Source organism: Suncus etruscus, chromosome 3 (assembly GCF_024139225.1).
Source record: "Suncus etruscus isolate mSunEtr1 chromosome 3, mSunEtr1.pri.cur, whole genome shotgun sequence".
In the NCBI taxonomy this organism is placed as follows: domain Eukaryota; kingdom Metazoa; phylum Chordata; class Mammalia; order Eulipotyphla; family Soricidae; genus Suncus; species Suncus etruscus.
In genome coordinates this window covers 42878389-42898783 of record NC_064850.1, presented here as the reverse complement: position 1 = coordinate 42898783, position 20395 = coordinate 42878389, and the positions used below count along the sequence as shown (strand labels likewise).

The 20395-nt window shown below is 51.1% G+C and overlaps 1 protein-coding gene across 5 annotated transcripts in view; it reads right to left on the bottom strand.

The window, feature by feature from the left end:
• Positions 1 to 20395, bottom strand: part of EML1 (EMAP like 1) — a 669910-nt gene that overhangs the window by 552432 nt on the left and 97083 nt on the right. For 4 of the 5 annotated variants that reach the window (XM_049769788.1, XM_049769791.1, XM_049769787.1 and 1 more), the window contains 14 exons: positions 18618 to 18728; positions 17500 to 17595; positions 14341 to 14475; positions 13888 to 13987; positions 13392 to 13546; positions 9843 to 9968; positions 9509 to 9640; positions 7849 to 7916; positions 6319 to 6407; positions 3549 to 3646; positions 3365 to 3452; positions 1700 to 1795; positions 1145 to 1275; positions 359 to 965 (listed from right to left, as the gene is read on the bottom strand). In XM_049769788.1, the coding sequence (XP_049625745.1) occupies positions 840 to 965; positions 1145 to 1275; positions 1700 to 1795; positions 3365 to 3452; positions 3549 to 3646; positions 6319 to 6407; positions 7849 to 7916; positions 9509 to 9640; positions 9843 to 9968; positions 13392 to 13546; positions 13888 to 13987; positions 14341 to 14475; positions 17500 to 17595; positions 18618 to 18728 (1551 nt within the window). In that variant the 3' untranslated portion in view covers positions 359 to 839. Of the gene's footprint in view, positions 1 to 358; positions 966 to 1144; positions 1276 to 1699; positions 1796 to 3300; positions 3453 to 3548; positions 3647 to 6318; positions 6408 to 7848; positions 7917 to 9508; positions 9641 to 9842; positions 9969 to 13391; positions 13547 to 13887; positions 13988 to 14340; positions 14476 to 17499; positions 17596 to 18617; positions 18729 to 20395 lie in introns of those variants that run through there. The other variant, XM_049769790.1, reaches the window with a different exon arrangement.

Sequence of the window (20395 nt, the reverse complement as noted above, 5' to 3'; positions counted from 1 at the left end):
CTTAGCTCCCTTCTGACCCTGCCGCAGTGTGTGGAGACCTTCAGAGATGCTCCTAAAGACTCACTCTGCTTGGTCTGAACAATCTGAGTATGCCACAAGAAAGCGAAAATTCTAGACAAGCACAATGCCATCTCATGCCAACGGATACACGGTGTGTGTTGGGGTGGGGGGCAACTGAAGACTGGGGTATTCCCCAAGGTGATAAAATGGGGAGAAGCAGGGGTCCTGCTGGTTGGGACTGAATATGCCTGTCTCCGTGGTCTGTGGGACTGGAAATGCCTGTGTCCATGGTCCAAGAACTGAAAGAAACCCGCAGAATCTATATGCATCCCCTCCCTCTCCAGACTCCAGCGGCGCCCCCTTATTGGGCCTTCATCGTGTGGCAGAGCCCACCAATTCCACCCAGTACATCATTTCCTCCTGTCTCTTGGTAATTCCTCTTTTTTGGGGACACAGCAGCCCATTCTTAGGGTGATGGAGATGTGGTACCTGGCCAGCATCTGACAGCCCCGTGCCCCGCCATAGGATCGGAAGAGGCAATTCCATGATCGGATCGGGAGGGATGGTTGGGGAGTCGCTGGGGCCTGATGGGTGGGTGGTACCTGCCCGAGTATGTCCCCTTCTGGGGAAAGGACCCCGTGTACTCTGCTCTGTCTCCGCGTGGGAGACATGGGAACCACTGGCCTGCTGGGCTACATCCCTTCCCTACGGGGGCACCCCCAGCTCTGGGTCTGGGAGGTCCGTGTTTTCCTGAGGTTTGTAAGAACGTTGCAGACCAGACAGAAATCACAGTGACTGGGTGGAGGCCCTCCATGGATGGGGCCTGGGTGCCCGTAGGGCTAGACCAGCCGCCACTGCATGATGCTTGTGTCCTTGCCACCTGTGGAGACCAGGTGGCTGTCGTCAAACAGGAACCCCACGTTGGTCACGTGGCTGCTGTGGCCGCTGTACACGTGGCTGGGTGCCTGTGGGGAGGGACACAGAGTCTCAGGCCCATCGGGCTACAATCTGGAACTGGGCAGGGCAAGGCCCAGGGAACATCCTGGATCTGTGCTCAGGAGTGACCCCTGGTGGCACTTGAGGATGGAGCCAGGTTTGCTGGTTTCCCCACCAACTACACAGTCAGGGTTTTGGGGGGCCTTACCCGGAACTGGGAGCACGGGTAGGCAAAGAGGTGCACTTTGCCAAAGTCGTCGCCGGTTGCCAGGAGCCTCTGCTCATGGGCCCGGCAGGCGGCGTTGATGTCGCTCCCATCCGAGCCTTCAGGCCACACTCCTGAAACCAAGATGGGACATGAGCAGGACCCTGGCCTAGCAAGTGATGTCCTTGTAGAGAACCAGTTAGTGGGATGGCAGCCTGCACAGTGGTGCCAGGGTTGATGCAGTGACAGATGATGTCTTGCTGCTGCCCACTGGGGGAAACACTTTTATTTTTGATATTGGGGCCACACCTGCTGGTGCTCAGGGCTGACTCAAACTGACACTCTCCTCAGGGATCACTCCCAATGGGCTGGGGGACTCTATCGAATTCCAGAGATAGAACCTGGGTCAGTTTGTGTACAAGGAAAATGATCTCTCTGCTGTCCTATTGCTCTGGCCACTTTCTCATGGGCAGCAGAGATGCCAGAAACCACATCTGGGGGTGAATGAAACTGGGGATGACATTTCCTGGAGGGGTCCCTGGGCCCACAGACACTCACCAAAGACACGGAAGCCCAGTGTGCAGGTGTCTGATGCCCACTCAATGTCCCGAGTTGTCTCCACGCTGACCACTTGCTTGCAGGCAGAGGGGACCCCTTTTATGAGGACATACGGGTCATGAATGGAGGCTCTGTACCCTGAAATGCCATCCTGGGGAGGGTGCCCTGTGGAACCGCAACTGGACTGGGGCTCGACTTGTCTTCAGGGGCTTGGGTCACCTCAGCACCCTGTCCCCATCCCCTCAACCTGTCTGTATCCACCCATTGGGGTCCCCGGCCTTTGGGCACCCCATTCGTTCTACAGCTAGTCAAACCCCCAACTCAGCTCTGCCAGGCTCCCTGTGCCCCAGATATATCCACACAATATAACATAATACACACACATCTAACACACACACTCAACACACAACATATTATATTCACATCTAACACACACTTACACACATACAACATACACTCACAAACATGTAACACACATACACTCAACACACAATATAGACAATCATATATATCTGGCACACTTACACATACACTCAATACATAACGTGATATACTCACACATCCAAAATACATATACTCAACACACAACAATACACTCACACACATCTAACACATACACTCAACACATACGCACAAGATATACTCACACATCTAACAACATACACTTACATATACACTCAACACACACTCCTGATACAATATTCACACATCCAATACTCACAAATACACTTAACACACTCACAATCCAACACAATACAGGAGCTGGAACAATAGTGCAGTTAGGAGAGTGTTTGCCTTGCACACAACCCAGGTTTGATCCCCAAACACTGCCAGGAGTGATTCCTGAGCACAGATCCAGGAATAACCCTTGAGCACCACCAGGTGTGGCCCAAAACAAAACCAAACCCTACCTAAATACACACATCCAATGTTTACAAATATACATACATACTCAACACAACAACACAATCCAACACAGATACATACATATTCATAAACCCAGCACAAGGTAACGTACACACATAGCACAACCATCACACACTCACACCCACCACAGACACTCCCACATAATCTAACATTGTATTAGCTCTTGGGGTATATGCCCTCATTCTTCATCCCCCTCTGCTAACACCACACCCTGCACCCCACATCCCACCCTGCCCATTCTGGACCCAGGGGCTCTCCCCTCAAACTGCCCCCCCACTTCACTCATGCCAGGCAGGATGGGGGCCAGGAAAGGCGGGAAGCTGGCAAACATCCTGAAACATGCATTACCTTTTTCTCTTGCAGCTCAGCCTATTTGGGCTCAAATATGGGTGACCTGGCCAGAGCCCCAAGGAGAATGAAAGTCCCACAGAGCAGTGAAGGTCAGGGAGATTAGTCATGGGGGTGACACACCAGCTGGGAGGTATTGACCATCCATGGAGGACTGGCCATCTGACTATCTTGGGGACTGGTCTTCTAGGGAGGACTAACCATCTCTGGGGGATTGGCTCTGGGATCCCATGGATCTCAACATTAGGAAGGACTCAAGAGCTTGTTTAGTCCCATGGCCCCTTTTATGTGGGGCGACAACATGTGCCCAGGTCAGAGGGATGGAGAGTACAGGCAGGAGACGACATCATGGCTCCGAGTGAGCTAGGCAAGGGTTCAGGCCCCACTCACAATAGAGGATCTCATAGTCTCCGGAGTTGGACACAAGGTACTGCGAGTTCACTGACCAGTCCAGGTGGGTGATGAAGCTGGAGTGGCCCTGGTGGGGGGAAACACAACAGAGGGTGGCTTCATGCCTGCAGCCCATGGAGAGGGGGAGCCCTCTACCCATGTGCCCACTTTGGGGTGCCCTTACCGAGCAGCGGCCCACTCGTGCGTACTTCCTGCCACCTTCGCTGACTGCATGTATATAGATGCTGTTGTCGTGGGAGCCAATGGCCAGGAAGTTTCCATCTGCACCGGGAGAGCAGGAGAGAGAAAGACACATGGATGGTGGTGTCAGGAATGGCAAAGGCCAAAGGGACGGACTCAGGGAACCACTGCTTCTCAGAATGAGGCTCAGCAAACTTTGGGAAAGATGGTCCCTGACCTCACCCACACCCTTACCTCACTACACACACAATCACTACACACACACACACACACAGTGGGAGAAGGAGAGGGAGAGGGAAAGACACATGGATGGTGGTGTCAGGACATGGCAAAGGCCATAGGGACGGATTCCGGGAACCTCCGCTCCCTGGCTTCACTCTTACACACACACACACACACACACACACACACACACACACACACACACACACGATTCTGGGGCCTCTGACAGCTGCCTATAGGCTTCTCTCGACCTTACCTCTGTACAACTGTCCTTCCCCACTCCTTCCCATCTTAGTTCTGTGCAGTGCCCCCTCCTGCCTCACTTCTGCACCCCTCAAACCCCTTTGCACACTGCCCATCCTCCTCTTTAAGCCCCTCCTCCTTTCCCCATAGATAGTCCATTATTGTCTTCCCAGGCTTCTGGCCTCAGGAAGGCCCAGGATCTAGGTCATGGTATTTCCGAGGAAACAAGGCAAGTTTCTGGCTCAAGGAATGCAGAGCCAGGCACTTGCAGCAGGTGAATGAGGCAGGTGGGACACCACTGGGGACAGAGTCCCAGGGCAGAGCTAGGACTTCTGAAAAGGACAGGATGACATGGAGCCCTGAGGTTGGGCAGTGAGGCCCAGCCTGAAGCAGGCTGGCAGTCACCTTCTCCTGTCGGGGCCTGGTGAGCTGCTGTTCTGCAGAGCAGTGGGAGAGAGGCTGACCCCATTGTCACTTGTGCCCACTCTCTCCTGAGTTCTATGTACAAAGACACAAGTGAGATTTTCTCTATGGCAGTTTAATGGGGCCACCCTTGGGTTGCCCCAACCCAGAATTCTATCCTTTTCCAGGGCGAGCAGCACCATAGCTGGTCATGATAGGAACATCCATAGCCTTGTCATAGCACCATGTCCATGGTGCTGTTTTCTATGATCTCATCTTTTCTTCATTTTCTGGTGCTCAGGGCTCCTTCCTGGCTCTGAGCTCAGACAATCGGCTCTGGCTTGCTGAGCTGAGGGATCCACATGGGTTGTGAATGATGCTACCTGGGTCACCTGCATACCTTTCCTGAGGTCCTGCATGTATGTGTAGCTGGCTGTGGACACAGTGGGGTGTTAATGGTGGTAGGAATGGCTGTGCTTTGCGGATTCTGCTTTCAGTTCTTCTGGGCATATGTTGGATTATGTGGTAATTCACTTTTCAAATCTTATTTGGATTTGGTTTCCCACCAGCAGGTCCTCCAGCAGAGCAGACCCTGATACCCCAATTCTCCATGTGTTCCCAGAGCCCGTGGCTTTGTTTTCTGATAGCAGCCAGGTCAGGAGTGTGAGATGTGAGAAACCCTGTGTCCTTGTGGTCTGGCATTTCCCTGATCACCAGTGATGGGGAAGCCTCTGTCAAGTGACTTACTGGCCATTCATTGCCTTGTTTTTGTTTCTGAACCGGAACTAAAGAGTCTGGACTGATCATTGGGTCACAATCACAGACCTTCAAGCACACGATTCTAAGGACAAGGATTGGCTTCATATGCTCTGTGAGTCTGTGTGCCACAGGTGCTGGGCAGGGAAGTTGGAGGAGCGAGGTGGAGGTCAAAGCGCAGGCAGCTGAGAGCTGGGAACTGGATACGACTGTGAATGGGCAGAGGAACTTTCTGGGGTGGCAGAAAGATTTGGGTGCAGACTCTAAGGACTAAGTAGCAGTCACTGATGTGGACACGAGTCACTGGTTCTACCATGTGCAAGTCACACCTTACTCATTGATGAGTCTTTGATGAGCTTCTCTTCCCAGTTGGCTGCCACATGGGACCATCAGATGTGGGCAAGACTGCTTACCACCTGCCTGGGCACAGGGCTTAGAAATAGACATGCACCAATGGAGAAAGCTGACAAATGGAACCATGTGGGGCAGGGCACGTGGGTGGAACCTCCGATGCTTTTGAGTGTCACTTTGTCTCTTTGAAATCAACAGTGTCAAAAAGCAAAAAAATGCCCAAGCAGGTCTGGGAAGCAGCCAGAGGCTGAAAGGTCTCCCCTATAGTGTGAAAGCACAAGGTCAATCCTGGCCTGTTGCTAGTCCCAGGATTCCTGGCCCCTCCACAGTCCTGCGTCTATTACTCTTAGTGCTGAGAGAGTGTTTCTGGCTACATTGCACCCTGGAGTGGGTGAGCATCACCACTAAGAAGACGTGCAAGTGCCAGAAAGCCTTGTGATATCACAGTGCACTCCCAGCACATAACTCTGTGTGTGTGTGTGTGTGTGTGTGTGTGTGTGTAGTCCACCCAGGACTGCTACAGCATCACAGAGGAAAGGGGAAAATACACACATGTGCACATATTCACACATAAACTTTCACAGACACACACACATAACCTCTCACACACACTGACACATACTCACAGACACACTCGTATACCACACACACTTAGAGACACAGTCACACAAACATTGCTGCCCCTTACGGACATATCCCCCATTCAATGCAGCGAGCACTGCTCAGGTATGACATCCTCCCACACCTGCCTGGCCTACATGCACCCCTCACCCCCTCACCCGGTGAGTAGCGCAGCACTGATAGCTGCTCTGTGCCATCCGTGTGCACAGTCACCAAGTCTTTGGTCTCAGTGTCGAACACGAACCACCTGTGGGGAATAGGGGACAGTAAGCAAAGAGGGGAGCAGAGCTGTGACAGTCCCCAACTGCTCGTACGCTGTCCCCATAATGGGGAAGAAAGAATCTGAGCAGGCAGGGGTGGCGGCTCCTCTGGGACCAAAGTCTTTAGTGATGTGAACAGCCTGTGTGGCTGGGGGGACAGGAAGAGCGATGGAGAAACAAAGGGATGGGGGGACTGAGGGATGGAGTGACTGATGGATGGAGGGATGAAGGGATGGAGGGACAGATGGACGACATGTAGAGACTTGGAATCCTGGCTCTGGGCTCCACTCCCTAATGGGGTTTGACAGGTCTAGGGAGTGAGTCACCATGGGGGCCTAGAGGGGACCCCTCAGAAAGGATATCTGATATTGACCCTGACCTAGTGTTCTTGAGCAGAAGATTCTAGGGCTCTCCAGGCCATGATCTCAAGCCCAGGCACCCTGTGGGTGATGGCCCTGCTCCTACCCTCCAAGGTGCCAGCCTGGACCCTGCAGGTTGATCCAGGTCTCAGTTTTAGGTCTTTCCTCTCAGAACCACTGAGCATTGTGTGCCAGTGACATGCATGCCAGAAACCTTAGTAATGACAGCCTGAAGGCCAGTCTGGGCCAGGCACAAGGACCAGTGGTGCAGGGGGCCAGGGAGAAGGCTCAGGTCCTGTCCCCATTCTTCTTTTCCACCCCTAAGATGGTGCTGGGGGCTTTGACGGGTGCTGGGGTGTCACAGGCCTGTCCTTCCCATAGCCATCAGCAGCGACAGCACCTTAGCTTCCAAGTGTAAACTCTAGCTGCCTTCCCAAGAAAGGAAGGGGGATATGTACATGAGTGCAAGCACATTGGTCCATGTGTGTATGTGAAAACACATGTAGAGACACACATGCACTTGCATATGCAACAGCACACATGTGCATGTGAGCACATACTTGTGTGTGGGCTCATGTAAGTACACACATGTACCAACACGAGCAATAATACATGTGTGAATGCAACATGTGTTGCATGTACAAGCACATGTAGGTACATCTGAACTAACACGAGCAATGTAACACACGAGTGCAAGCATGTTTATATATGCATGCGAACATGTATAAAGACATCTCTATACTAACACATGTAAGAGCATGTGTGTGTGAGTACAAGTGTGCACATGAGTTACACTAGCACATATAAGAGCATGTGAGCCGATGCATACACTTCTACCATGTGTAAGCACATACAGGAACATACATGTATGTGTGAGCCTGCCTGGGCATGGGCTCTGCTAGATGCCACCAGCATGGAAAAGTCTGACTCTAGCCAGTGTCTTCTCTGAGCCTGAGTCCCTCCCGTCCAACCTCAGGGTCCCAAATCGGATCTAGACTACGTGCATTGAGGGTACGCCCCCAGGGAAATACCCCCATCTGGGAGGCCCTGCGTGCCAGACAGGACTTACCTCCCAGTGAGTGTCCCGACTGCAACCACAGACCCTGAAGGATGGAAGCCTGAAGCCTGAGCCGGGTCCTAGAACATAAAGGAAGTGTGGGTGGAGGGCCTGGCAGCACTGCTGCACACACATGCACACATACATGTGCACTGGCATGAGTCCTTTTCTTGCCAGAGGAAATGTCTCCCCCGGAAAGGCTGCGTGCCTTCTTGGTCCCCCTTTCGGACCTCCACTGTGGATCACCCCCCTCCCTCTGCCACACCACAAATGCTGGTCACCATGGGCTGGCTGTGGGCCCTGGAACCATGGCCCCTGAACAGTGGGTTGAAGCTGGGTGTGAGGGGCAGGGAAGGACTTAGGAGCAGCCCAGGATGGCCTGGGGCAACTCTGGAATATCCTGGGCCTTCAGACTATGGGGAAAAGGATGGTCCTCTCTGACCAGAAGCCTAAGGGGCTGGGACCCTGAAGGAATAGACAGATGGAGAAATGCAGGGTGTAAAATGAAAATATAAAATATCCACGAGCTGGGTGAGGCTGCTCCAGGCACCGTGTTTCTAACTTTCAGGAGGATGGATCTGATGAAGCAGGGTAGCAGTGGAAGAAATAATAGTCCAAGCCAGTGAGTTAAAGCTTCATTGGAGTTAGTCTGCTTCTTGCCTCATGCCTTTTCTCTGCCATGTGCTGCCTATGGCATGTGCTCACTCCCCTTCCAGCCTCAAAACAGCACCCCTTTCTTTTTTCAAACTAACTTCCAATCTCAGGTGGGGGAAGGTCAATTCAAAATACAAAAGCAACTATCCAGTGAGTTTTTACATCTCAAAGGAAGAGGTTAGGGAAAAAGGAAGTTAGGGGAAAATGCTTTTGTTTAGGCTTTTACCTAGATTCACCTACACTGCAGGTCAGGCTCTCCAAACCCTGTAGTCACACCAGCCCCACCCTGTGGTCATACCAACTCCTCCCCCAGCACTCACGAGCCATCTCACTGCATATCTGTGCTCAGGTGGCCCCACACTCAGGATGCCTTGAGCTGCAGGTGCATAGGGAAACAGGAAGCAGTTCCCTAACTCCTGGGTCACAGCTGGCATGCGTAAGTCCTGGTATGCAGTGGCACCGATGTCACGCAGACATGGCTCACCCACCCTGGCACTGGCTGGGCTCTTTTGCTTCCCCTGGTTTATGTTTGGGGGTGGGAACTGCACAGGAGTCTAAGGCTATTCTGAGTGACCTCAGTCACCAGGCCTGAGGGTGAACACTCTTGAGGAGGGTGCCAGGTAGCACTAGGGACTATTAGGGTCACAAACAGCAGTGTTGGGGCCTCCAGGGCTATATGAAATGACACTTGGGAGGTCACTTGCCTAGTCACTACCTGGTCTGAGCTCCAGCCCCAGCCTAGCCCAGTCCTGCCTTCCTCTGCACAGAACCAGGCTTGCGATGCCTCGGATCCTGTGTGGGCTTCAGATGTGTTCTTTCCAGCCCACGCCAGGTGGTGCTCCAAGCTGACTCCTGCCTCTGTGCTTGGGAGTGACCAGGCAAGGCCAGCACGGAACCTGTCCTCTCTGTAACCTCTCTCCTCTGTAACATTCCCCAGGCCCCTTGGGACACTCTCAAACCTCCCAAAGGAATGGCCGTGCTGAAAGCACCTCATCAGATAGCCTGGCATGGTGCCCACCTCTATGACTCGGTCCCACACGGGCCGGTGGCTGGCTGCATCCCACAGGGTGGCATGTCGGTCATGGCCGCAGGTCAGGAACTGTGGCTTTGAGGCGTGGATGGCCAGTCCCCAGAGCTCGTCAGTATGACCCTGTGAAGGGTGAGACACAGGGAAGCGCCAGACACTAGCACACTAGCAGGGTCTCCCCCTCAGCCTGCCTTTCCGGAACTTTCCCCTCCTCCTCCATGCTATGATGGCAGCAGAAGGGTGTTTGGGTATCGGGCACAGCCTGGTGTGGGCTTTATTCTTGTCTGACACCACAGCCTGGGGTATGCTGGGGTCCCTGCCTCACCTGAGTGATGGGGGAGAAGTCCCCTGAGAGCGTGCCCTGCAAGACGAAGTTCCTGGTGGTGCCGATGAGGATGGTGTCACCCTTCCCCTCAGCCACCGTGCGGATCGGCCCGAACTGCTCTGGGATCTATGTGGGAAAGAGGGAATGTGTTGGGGTTCACGGGATCAATGACTCAAAATGTTCCTGAACACATCATGGTGATGCCAGTTCCAGCCATGTTTCTTTTTCTGTCTGTCTGTCTGTCTGTCTGTCTGTCTGTCTGTCTGTCTGTCTGTCTGTCTCTCACACACAAACACACACATGCACGTGGAAATGTACACGTGGTGCAGGGGAAAATATCTTTCTTGGGTAAAGAATGAAGTCTTTTTATTTTGGGGGGGGGGTCACACCCAGTGATGCTCAGGAGTTACTCCTGGCTCTGCACTCAGAAATCGCTCCTGGCAGGCTCAGGGGACCCTATGGAATGCCATGAATCGAACCACCACCCATCCTGAGTTGGCCGCTGTGAATCTGGCCCCAAGAATCACATCTTTTTTTTAAATCCAAACATTTCACATACCTTAAAGGAATTGGCAAGAGTTGTTAAAAATTTAATAATAAGGGCCCAGAGAGATAGCACAGCGGCGTTTGCCTTGCAAGCAGCTGATCCAGGACCAAAGGTGGTTGGTTCGAATCCCGGTGTCCCATATGGTCCCCCGTGCCTGCCAGGAGCTATTTCTGAGCAGACAGCCAGGAGTAACTCCTGAGCAATGCCGGGTGTGGCCCAAAAAAAAAATTAATAATAAGAGCCAAGTATTTTTTACTGGATGAGGCTAAAACACAAAAAGCTATTACTAGTTAGTTCAGTGACACTTTACTTTTTAGGTAGAAATAGCAGGTGAAATCTGAAAAGTCAAGTATAAAATTCATATATAAAAAGTTAAATAGTCCCTGGCCTAGGGTGGGGAGCAGGTCCCTGAGCTCCGAGCTTGGGAGGGTCTCCCTCCCTTCCCGGTGCAGGATTTTTAGCCGGCGTGGACAGGCAGCTGGCAGGCCCCCCCATGTGCCAGCGGCCGCGTGGTCCAGCCTAGGGTAGGGGGCTCGGATCTGGGTCATCCGAGCCCCCTCTCCCCCATTCCTCCGGATCTCCAGGTGGGTTCCTGGGAGGAGCTGATGGGGCACCCGGGGTTTTCCCCACCCCCAGGCCGGGCCGGGCCGGGTCCCTGGCCTAGGGTGGGGAGCAGGTCCCTGAGCTCCGGGCTTGGGAGGGTCTCCCTCCCTTCCCGGAGCAGGATTTTTAGCCGGCGTGGACAGGCAGCTGGCAGGCCCCCCCATGTGCCAGCGGCCGCGTGGTCCAGCCTAGGGTAAGGGTGGTCCAGTTCGGGACACTGGCCTAGGGAGGGGCTTAGGGGGTGGAGTTTGATTTGGTGGGTGGCAGATAGCTGCTTAGCTATACTCAGTCTGTCACTGGTAATTTCATACCAGTCTATATTTTGCAACACTTTCTCCTTCCAACCATCAGTACCCCAGATTTACCCTTCTTAACTTCAGTAACACATAGTTCTAATCTCTGACCTAAGACATACAGTATATGACAGTATATGTAACAAATCCCAGAACTATTTAGAAGGACATAAATTGAACACATATATCTTTTGAATATTTTAATGGTATTTTCTTTAGCTGATGTAACTCTCTATATATTCTTCTACCACGATGTTTCTATTCACTTTTCATCTTGTCTTTTCTTTGTAAGCTGTTCAGTAAGGATCGTTGGTGGAACTGTTCCCCAGTTTGATGCCTATGATTGAACTATGTCATGGAAATTGCTGGTCTTGTTTCTATTGCCTCCAGATGCACCAATAACGCCCCATGGCATTGATTCTTGTTTGCATAGACACATTAAAATGGGAAAACATCATACATACAGATAAGTTCTTATCTAATAAATCTCAGTACAATGTACCTTACACCCTGAACATTGATATAATGACCTGGCACAGGCCTCAGAAGAATGGGCATCCTCCATTCACGCCGGAACCAGGCAAGCTAACTACGAAACATCCAAGGTCTTTTACAGCAACAGCTGGAAGCAGTCCTCTGCCAGGAAGGACACTGCCAAGGGTCTGACATCGACCTCTTAAAAAGAGACTTCTGTTTACACTGAGAAGACTTGACAGCAACAAGGACCTGCTCTACAGGACATGGTTCTCTCTAGTCCCCCTTAAGTGTGAGGTGAAACGAGAGGATGCTCTGCACCTTCCTGACTGCAATATGGGAGATGCAGACTCCAGGATCTTTAATACAGAAGCATGATACCAACAACAGAGACTATGTGAGGAATGGAGGTGTATTGCCACTACAGACGATGACTTGAATTGAACAAACTAATTTGCCTGGAGCCTGGAGTCAGTCCTGTGCCAGGAAACTTCAGGGGTAAGGTCTCCTTGTATTTAGACCATAATTTGTCTTTCCATGTCCCTTATGTTTTGGTGGGCCTATGCAAACAAATGCCACTTTAATACCATTTTTTACTATGTTCCCTTGATTCCAATTCTTAAGAAAAACAAGCCACTAAAACTTTTGATGTTAACCTAAACTAGTTAGCATGTGCATGGAACTAGAGAAATGTACGTTGCCCTCAATGTTTAGGGAGTTACATAGGTCTAATGTCTTTAGATTATATTGTGTGCTGCTAAGAAATAGTATGTACTACAACTGGGGATTTGAGGGACAAAGTAATTGTATTGTACAGGTGTTCAGTTCTGTTTCTATTAGTGTTCTTTGGCTGAAAGTTCAAGGCTGGGATATCATCGATGGGACTACCGAGAACTCTGTTTATGGGTGATTGGGCTTCCACTGTAACTTTACCCGGTCCTCTTTCTTTGCATCTTTGTTGTCATAATTAAAACAATAAAAAAATAATTAAAAAAAAAGTTAAATAGATTTTTTTTGGGGGGGTTTGGGGGGCCACACCCGTTTGATGCTCAAGGGTTACCCCTGGCTAAGTGCTCGGAAATTGCCCCTGGCTTGGGGGGAACATATGGGACGCCGGGGGATCAAACCGCAGTCCTTCCTTGGCTGGTGCTTGCAATGCAGACACCTTACCTCTAGCACCACCTCACCGGCCCCAGTTAAATGGATTTCTAAAGCAGCAAATTCTTGGGCAATTTCCCTATTATTGTCCATGCGGAGAACACACAGAATTCGTTAAATTCATTTTGTTGTTGTTTGTTTTCTGGACTACACTCAATGGCGCTCAGGGGCTACTCCTTGCTCTGCATTCAGGAGTCACTCCTGGAGGACCTTATGGGGTGTTGGGGATCAAATTCAGGTTTGCTGCATGCAAGGCACTTTCCCCACTGTGCTATGCTCCGGCCCCCATTCATTGTGCACTTAAACCCAAGTTATGCTGCAGCCTCACATTCAGCAACTTATTTCCCTTTCGATGCATAAACAGTTTCTAAGATCTATAATAGACCATCAGCCCTTTAACCAGCAGTTTCCAAATCTAGAAGCTTAAGAACCCAGTATTCGGGGCGAGGTCCCGTCCTGCTCCAGTTGCCTTACCTCTGTCTTATGGAGTTTTTGATAGTTTCCGTTCCAAGAGATGAGCTTCCGGTCCTTGCCTCCTCCTGACACCAGGGTGCCATCCCTCAACATACAAAGTGCAAAAATGCCACCCTCGTGGGCCCCCTGGATGGCATAGCTGATCCGATTGGTGCCTAAACACGAGAAAAGGAACTTTAAGTGAGGCGGCCTCTGTCCTGCACATCTCTGGTCTGCAAAATGTGCTTTGTCACTTCACTAAGAATGGTTCAGGGCAGGGGACCTGGGGTACTGGATATGAGAGGCTCAGGCAGAAACAGGCCAGTCAGAACTGGGGTAGGGCAGGGCAGGGGGTCCCTAGCAGCACCCGGCTCCTAGAACCTTCCAGAAGGCCAGGCCAACAGCCCATTTCTCCCTATTCTATCTGAGTTCTCTGGCTGCATGCTGCACACACACTGGGGTTTGTGAGGCACCCTGCCCCAGGTGAATCCCACCCACCATGATGAACCTCACCCACCTTTCCCCCACACCAGGATGTTGCCGCTGGAATCCCCAGTAATGGTGTCGCCGTTTTCAGAGAAAGTCACACACAGGACAAACTTGGGCTTTTCTTGTTTCTGCAGATTTGGGGGCCAACAGAGAGGCATATGTAAAACACCTTTTCACAGAGACACTCAAGGGACCCGGTGGACCACTGCCACCCAGCTGTGCGTCTCTATTCTCTGTGATCGCACTGAAATCACAGGCTTGGAGACAGGGGATGCAGGAGGGACAGTGGGGTGTAGGGAAAGGGGGCTGTCCCAGGTCTGCCCTCCACTCAGCATGAGCCACTGACTCCAGGAGCACCCCAAGTCTCTATTGCAACCCTCTGGCCCCAGCAGACGCCTCAAAGCTTCCACAGAAGCTGCAGAGACTCCGGAGCACCCACTGGTCATAGCTGAGGCGCTCCCCACCCCTACACCCTGGTCACCTCGAACAGCCCCTGCTTCTTGACCAGCGAGCTCCCCTCTAAGGTCCAGAAGTAGAGATGCGACTTCCCGCAGGTTACGATGGCGCTGGTGTCCGTGGGGTGGAAGTCGGCGGCGAACACTGCCTCCCCAGAGCACTGCAGGGGACAAGGCAGGGACTGGGTGTCTGTGCCCTGACAACTGGGCTAGGGCAGCTCTGCACCCTGACTGTCAGCTCTACGGCCATTGGGATCAGGAGTCACTTCTTCAGGGGACTCCCAAGGACCTTGTGTGCACAGGGACCATTAGGGAAGTTATTCTGGGCACATACATAGCAGCAAGTGCACCAGAGCTGCTTTTACAAACCACAATTGCCTCTTCAACTCATGGGCAAACTGGAGGAGGGTAAGTATCTGGAGAGGCGCCCAGGACGGGGTACTCAGGCCCTCACGCTGCCTTTTTGGAGTGCACTGGGCTTGGGCAGCCCTGCTCAGTTGTTCCCTGGATCTCATGCCTCACACCTGTCCTGGATTGGGCAGGTGGGTTCATTCTGTTCTAAGTGGAAGAACGATGGAGCCCAGAAGCTGCAGTGAGGCCCCAGGGGTGGTGGGCCAAGAGTTGACAGGGCCAGGCAGGGAGGAAATTTTCAGTCTTGGTGGGTATAATGGCTTGACCCCAGATCACCATTCACTGTTTTTTGTTTGTTTTATTTTGGTCACATCTGGAGCACTCAGGGCTTACTCCTGACTATGCTCAGAAATCACTCCTCAGATGAGGCCATAGGGGCATGGCGTTTGCCTTGCAAGTGGCTGACCCAGGACAAACCCAATTCAGTTCCTGGCATTCCAAATGGTCCCCTGAGACTGCCAGGAGCGATTTCTGAGCACAGAGCCAGGAATAACTCCTGAGCGCTGGGTGTGGACTAAAACAAAAAATTACTCCTGGCAAGCTTGAGGGACCCTATGGGATGGTATCAAAGCTGGGTCAGCTGCTTATAAGGCAAACACCCTCCCCGCTGTACTAATGCCCCAACCCTTGTCATTTATTTTTAAATTTTTATTTTATTGAAACCATTATAATTTACAAAGTCCTTCTAGTTGGATTTCAGACATATAATGAATCAGGGCCAATCCCACCACCAGTGTTGACCTCCCTCCACCAGTGTTCCCAAAATGTATTGGCCTTCCAGTATAACAGGCCCATTTTACGTTTAGATTGTTGTAGTTTTGGGTCTTATGATTCTATTGTTGTTGACTTTTTCTTTCTTTTTTTTTTTTTAAATAAGCAAGCTCCATCGAAGTAATCAGCCAAGACTAGGGACAGGGATTTTCTTAGGTTCTGGACTCTGAAAATGATTCTCACATTGCTAATGCTGGGGCTTTGCCATAACTAGCTGCTAGAATGACCTTGCTGGATCAGTCAACATTTCCACCAGCCATGGATGAAGAGTCCCTTTATCCCACATCCATGCCAGCACTATTCACAATAGCTAGGATCTAAAAACCACCCAGGTGCCTGAGAACAGATGGTGGATAAAGAAACTGTGGTACATCTATACCATGGAATAGTATGTAGTTATTAGGAAAAATGAAGTCATGAAATTTACTTATACAAGGATGGATAGAGTAATGCAGAGCAAAATGATTTAGAGGGAGAGAGATATACATACTGAACTCATTTGTGGGGTATTAAAAAAAAGATAGGATACAGGATAATAGAGACGAAGGCCAGGAGGATCAGTTCATGATAGGGAGCTTGTCACAAAGAGCAGGAGAGAGCAGTGAGGGCAGAGAAGGGAGCACTAGGACAATGGGAGTTGGGAATGATCACTCTGGATAAGAACTGGGTGCTGAAAGGAGGAAAAGGGATAAGAATGGTACCCTTAAAGTAACAATATTGCAAACGGGCCCGGAGAGATAGCACAGCGGTGCTTGCCTTGCAAGCAGCCGATCCAGAACCTAAGGTGGTTGGTTCGAATCCCGGTGTCCCATATGGTCCCCCGTGCCTGCCAGGAGCTATTTCTGAGTAGACAGCCAGGAGTAACCCCTGAGCACCGCCGGGTGTGACCCAAAAACCAAAAAAAAAAAAAAAAAAAAAAAAAAAAAAACAATATTGCAAACGTTTTCTAAAAGAAAGAAAAGGAAGAGAGTGAGAGAGGAGGAAGAGAAGAAAATGTCTGCCACAGAGGTAGAAGTAGGCAGGGAGGAGGGTGGGAGGGAAACTGGGGACACTGGTGGTGGGAAACATGCTCTGGTGAAGGGTGTTGGACATTGTAGGACTGAAACTCAATTGGTAACAACTTTGTAACTGTAAAAAACACCCCACACATACCTTTATGATGAACAATTTTGTAATGATGGTGTTGAAATAAATTAAAAAAAATAAAATGACCATGATTGTCACCACATTTCCCACTACTGTGACTTTGTCACCTGTTTATCTACTGGTGCTCACATGCTCAAGAAGGATATAGATGGGGGCACTGGTGATGGGAAAGTTGCATGGTGAGGTGGGGTAGGGGGTGTTCTTATTATGACTAAAACCCAACTATAATAATTATGTTTGTAATCCCGGTGTTTAAATAAAGAAAATATGTAATAAAAAAATAAAAGTCTGCAAAAACTGATCTGGGCAGCACTTTACCCCCACACCAACCCTGCTCCAGGTAAAGTGCAGTCACTCCGAGACTAATAAAGAATTTTGATTCGGGGCTGGCGAGGTGGCACTAGAGGTAAGGTGTCTGCCTTTCAAGCACTAGCCAAGGAAAGGACCATGGTTCGATCCCCCGGTGTCCCATATGGTCCCACCAAGCCAGGGACAATTTCTGAGCGCTTAGCCAGGAGTAACCCCTGAGCATCAAATGGGTGTGGCCCGAAAAACCAAAAAAAAAAAAAAAAAAAAAAAAAAAGAATTTTGATTCAAGGGTCTAGCATAGTGGGGAGGGTGTTTGCCTTGCAAGTGGCCAACCAACTCAGTTTTGATCCCCAGCATCCCATAAGGTCCCCTGAGCCTTCCAGGAATGATTTTTAAGTGCAGAGCCAGGAGTAACCTCTGAGCCCTGCCAGATGTGGCTCAACAAACAAAAATTAAACTAAAATAAAGAATTCCAGTCTTGCCAAGCACTTCTATCCTTCTTTCCTGGGACATAGCATGGCAGGGCAGGGCCTGGGTCGGACACGCACCTTGACATCAGCCAGTCTCTCCTCCCTCTGCCAGTCCCACACAGACAGCACGTGGTCATTGGAGTCGTCCACGGCGCACAGGCTGCTCCCCCCGTTCTAGAAAAGAAGACACGACAGGAGGGCCCTTCATCCTTTTTCTCCTCAGACCCTTTGCCTCTTCCCGTCCTCTCTGGCACCGCTGCTAGGTTGGCCGCACTTGTGGCTTGTGGTGCTCATATGCTAATGTCACACACAGTCAGAGTCAGGCCAGGTGCATATATGTTGGGGGACCCAGGGATCCAACTTGGGGTCTTATGTTTATGAGTCAGAGGTTGAGCCAATGAGCCCGGGGAAGATGTGGATAATGTTCTAGTTTGACCCTGATTAGATATACACGTTTGTGGGCCAGAGCGATGGTATGGCAGAGAGGGTGTTTGCCTTGCATGAGGCCCTCCTGAGTTCGATCTCCAGCATCCCATAGGGTCCCCTGAGCATGACCAGGAGTAATTCCTGAGCACAGAGCCAGGAGTCAGCCCTGAGTACTGCTAGGTGTGACTCAAAAATAAACAAACAAAAATAATAAAAAATAAAATGAAAGTCGATTTGACTTAGTCCTAGAGATGGGCTGAATTTTGGTTACAGAAGAATCACTCACGGTGCTGAGGTTTTGCTAACTGGAACACAAAAAGCTGGGAGTGTCATTGTGTCATTTCATCATAGGTTCCTTTAAAACTGGCCTCCAGGGTATGGATTGATAGCACAGTGGGGAGGGCATTTATCTTGCATGCTGCCGACCTAGGTTTGGTATTCAGCATCTCATGTGGTCCCTGAGTACTACCAGGAGTGACCCCAAAACAATAAGTAAGTAAATTAATAAATATAATTAAAAATTAAAAGGTCTCAAGAGGCGGGGAAATGGGGAATAGTTGTACCCACCTCATAAAGGTGGATGGGTGTGCTCACAGAAGTCTTTTGGCCCAACCCCTGTCTGTGGGTGAGCTCAGAGGGGCGGGCAGAGGGCCAGCTGGAGGGACAGGGCAGCGCCAAGTCAGGGGCCCCGCAGGCCCCAGAAGGGCCAGGGAGGGAAGGTGGCTGGGGAGGGGGATGGCAGGCTGGTCTTGGGGCCTGCTGGCACTCACGGACTTGGAGAAGGCGATGCAGGTGACAGCGCGGTCAAAGAAGCCAGTGCCTAGGACGTGCAGTGTGTTCAGGGTGACCGAGTCCCAGATGCGCACGTGTGGGGGTAGGTGCTGCAGGGAGACAGATGCAGGTCTGGGGGTGTCAACACGCATCACTTTCTCCTGGACCCCTAGAAGTGACCCTTTTCCTGGCATCCTTTTGGGGGGGGGGGCTTGGTCATCCCAGAAACATCAGTGGAGTCTCGAGATAGGCTGGGGGTGGCCACTCCGCAGCACTGTCTTGCTCACCAAGGCACCTGGATTTCTCAGCCCTAAGGAGGAGCTGCTCCCTACTGCACCCCGAGACCTTTGGGCTCCCCCACCCCTGGGCCTGAAGCAGCCATGAATCACGCACACATGAATGCAGCCAACGGAGGTCTCAAACCCTCTGCTCATGCTCCATAGGGACTCAGACTCTCCTCCTCAAGGTGGGGGACAGAGCCACAGGACACAACACAGGGGCTCAGAGAAGGGTCCTTCCTGAAATGTGGGGTGTTCCAATTTCCCAGAGTGCCCTGCAGAGTGCCCTGCTCAGTGGGTGACCCCAATACTCCAGAGCTCCCAGTTGAGAGCATGGCCAGAGACAGAAGAGACTTTGTTCCTGCTGGAATTGGAGTATCAGAGATGTTTGGTCAGGGATTCTGAAGACGTGCCTTCTTCCATGGTTCCTATCACTGCTCCCCAAATATTCAAGCCCCACCTTCTGTGTTTTCGGCAGTGCTGGGGACGGAGCTGGAGTCTCAGCCACAAGACCCTGCGCTCTCCTGCTGAGTCTCATCTTCGTGGCTATAACTGTCGTAACAGTATGATTCCAAGTATGATAATGAGGGGCCAGAGGTTAGCCCAGGGGGTTTCTACCTGTCTGCTCACTGCTGACCCGGGTACAATCCCCAGCACCCCATATGGATCTCTCACTCCTGCCAGGAGTGATCCTTGAGCACAGAGCCAAGAGTCATTCCTTAGCACTGTGGTCCAAGGGGGAAGCAAACAATGATGGAGCCAGAGAGATAGTACATAGGAGAACTGGTTATCTTGCACATAGCATGGGTTTGATCCCCAAGACCGAAGATAGTCTCCCAAGCCCCAGGAGGAGTGATCCCTGAGTGCAGAGCCAGGAGTGATCCCCGAGCACTGCCCAATATATTCTAAACTCCTACTCCCAAATAATAAAAACTATAACAATATTTTCTGACCAAAAGTAAGATCCATGTTTTTTGGAAGGAAGTCTGTTGACCCAGGTGTTGGGGTCCTGTTCCAGCATCTGCTCACACTTAGGGCAGGACTGAGCCCTGTAGAGACGTTACCAATCAAGGCATCCCTCTCTGGGTCCCAAGAGTGCAGAGGACGACAGATTCCCATCCACTCCGGGACTGTCCTGAGCAGCCACATGGTTTTCAAGCAACACATTCAAGAGTTGAGTTTCTCAACACATGATGGGAATTCGTGGAAGAGGAGAGATGCTGCCAAGTTCAGGCTCAGACCGAGTTTCCATTGACTTAGGATTCCAAGTGACCATTTGTCATGACTTTACCTTCTCTCTAATGCAAAACCTGCTCTGTGGATGTTCACCAAGGACAGTGCAGTGCGGAACTCTAGCAGAATCAGGATGAAATGGAGCACTGGCAGGAGTGATCCCCGAGCACAGAGTCAGGAATAAACCTTGAGCAATCAGTCCTCTGCCAGAAATCTTATTTGCAGGAAAAGTTCCAAACAAGGGATTAAGATGCATTTCCATACTG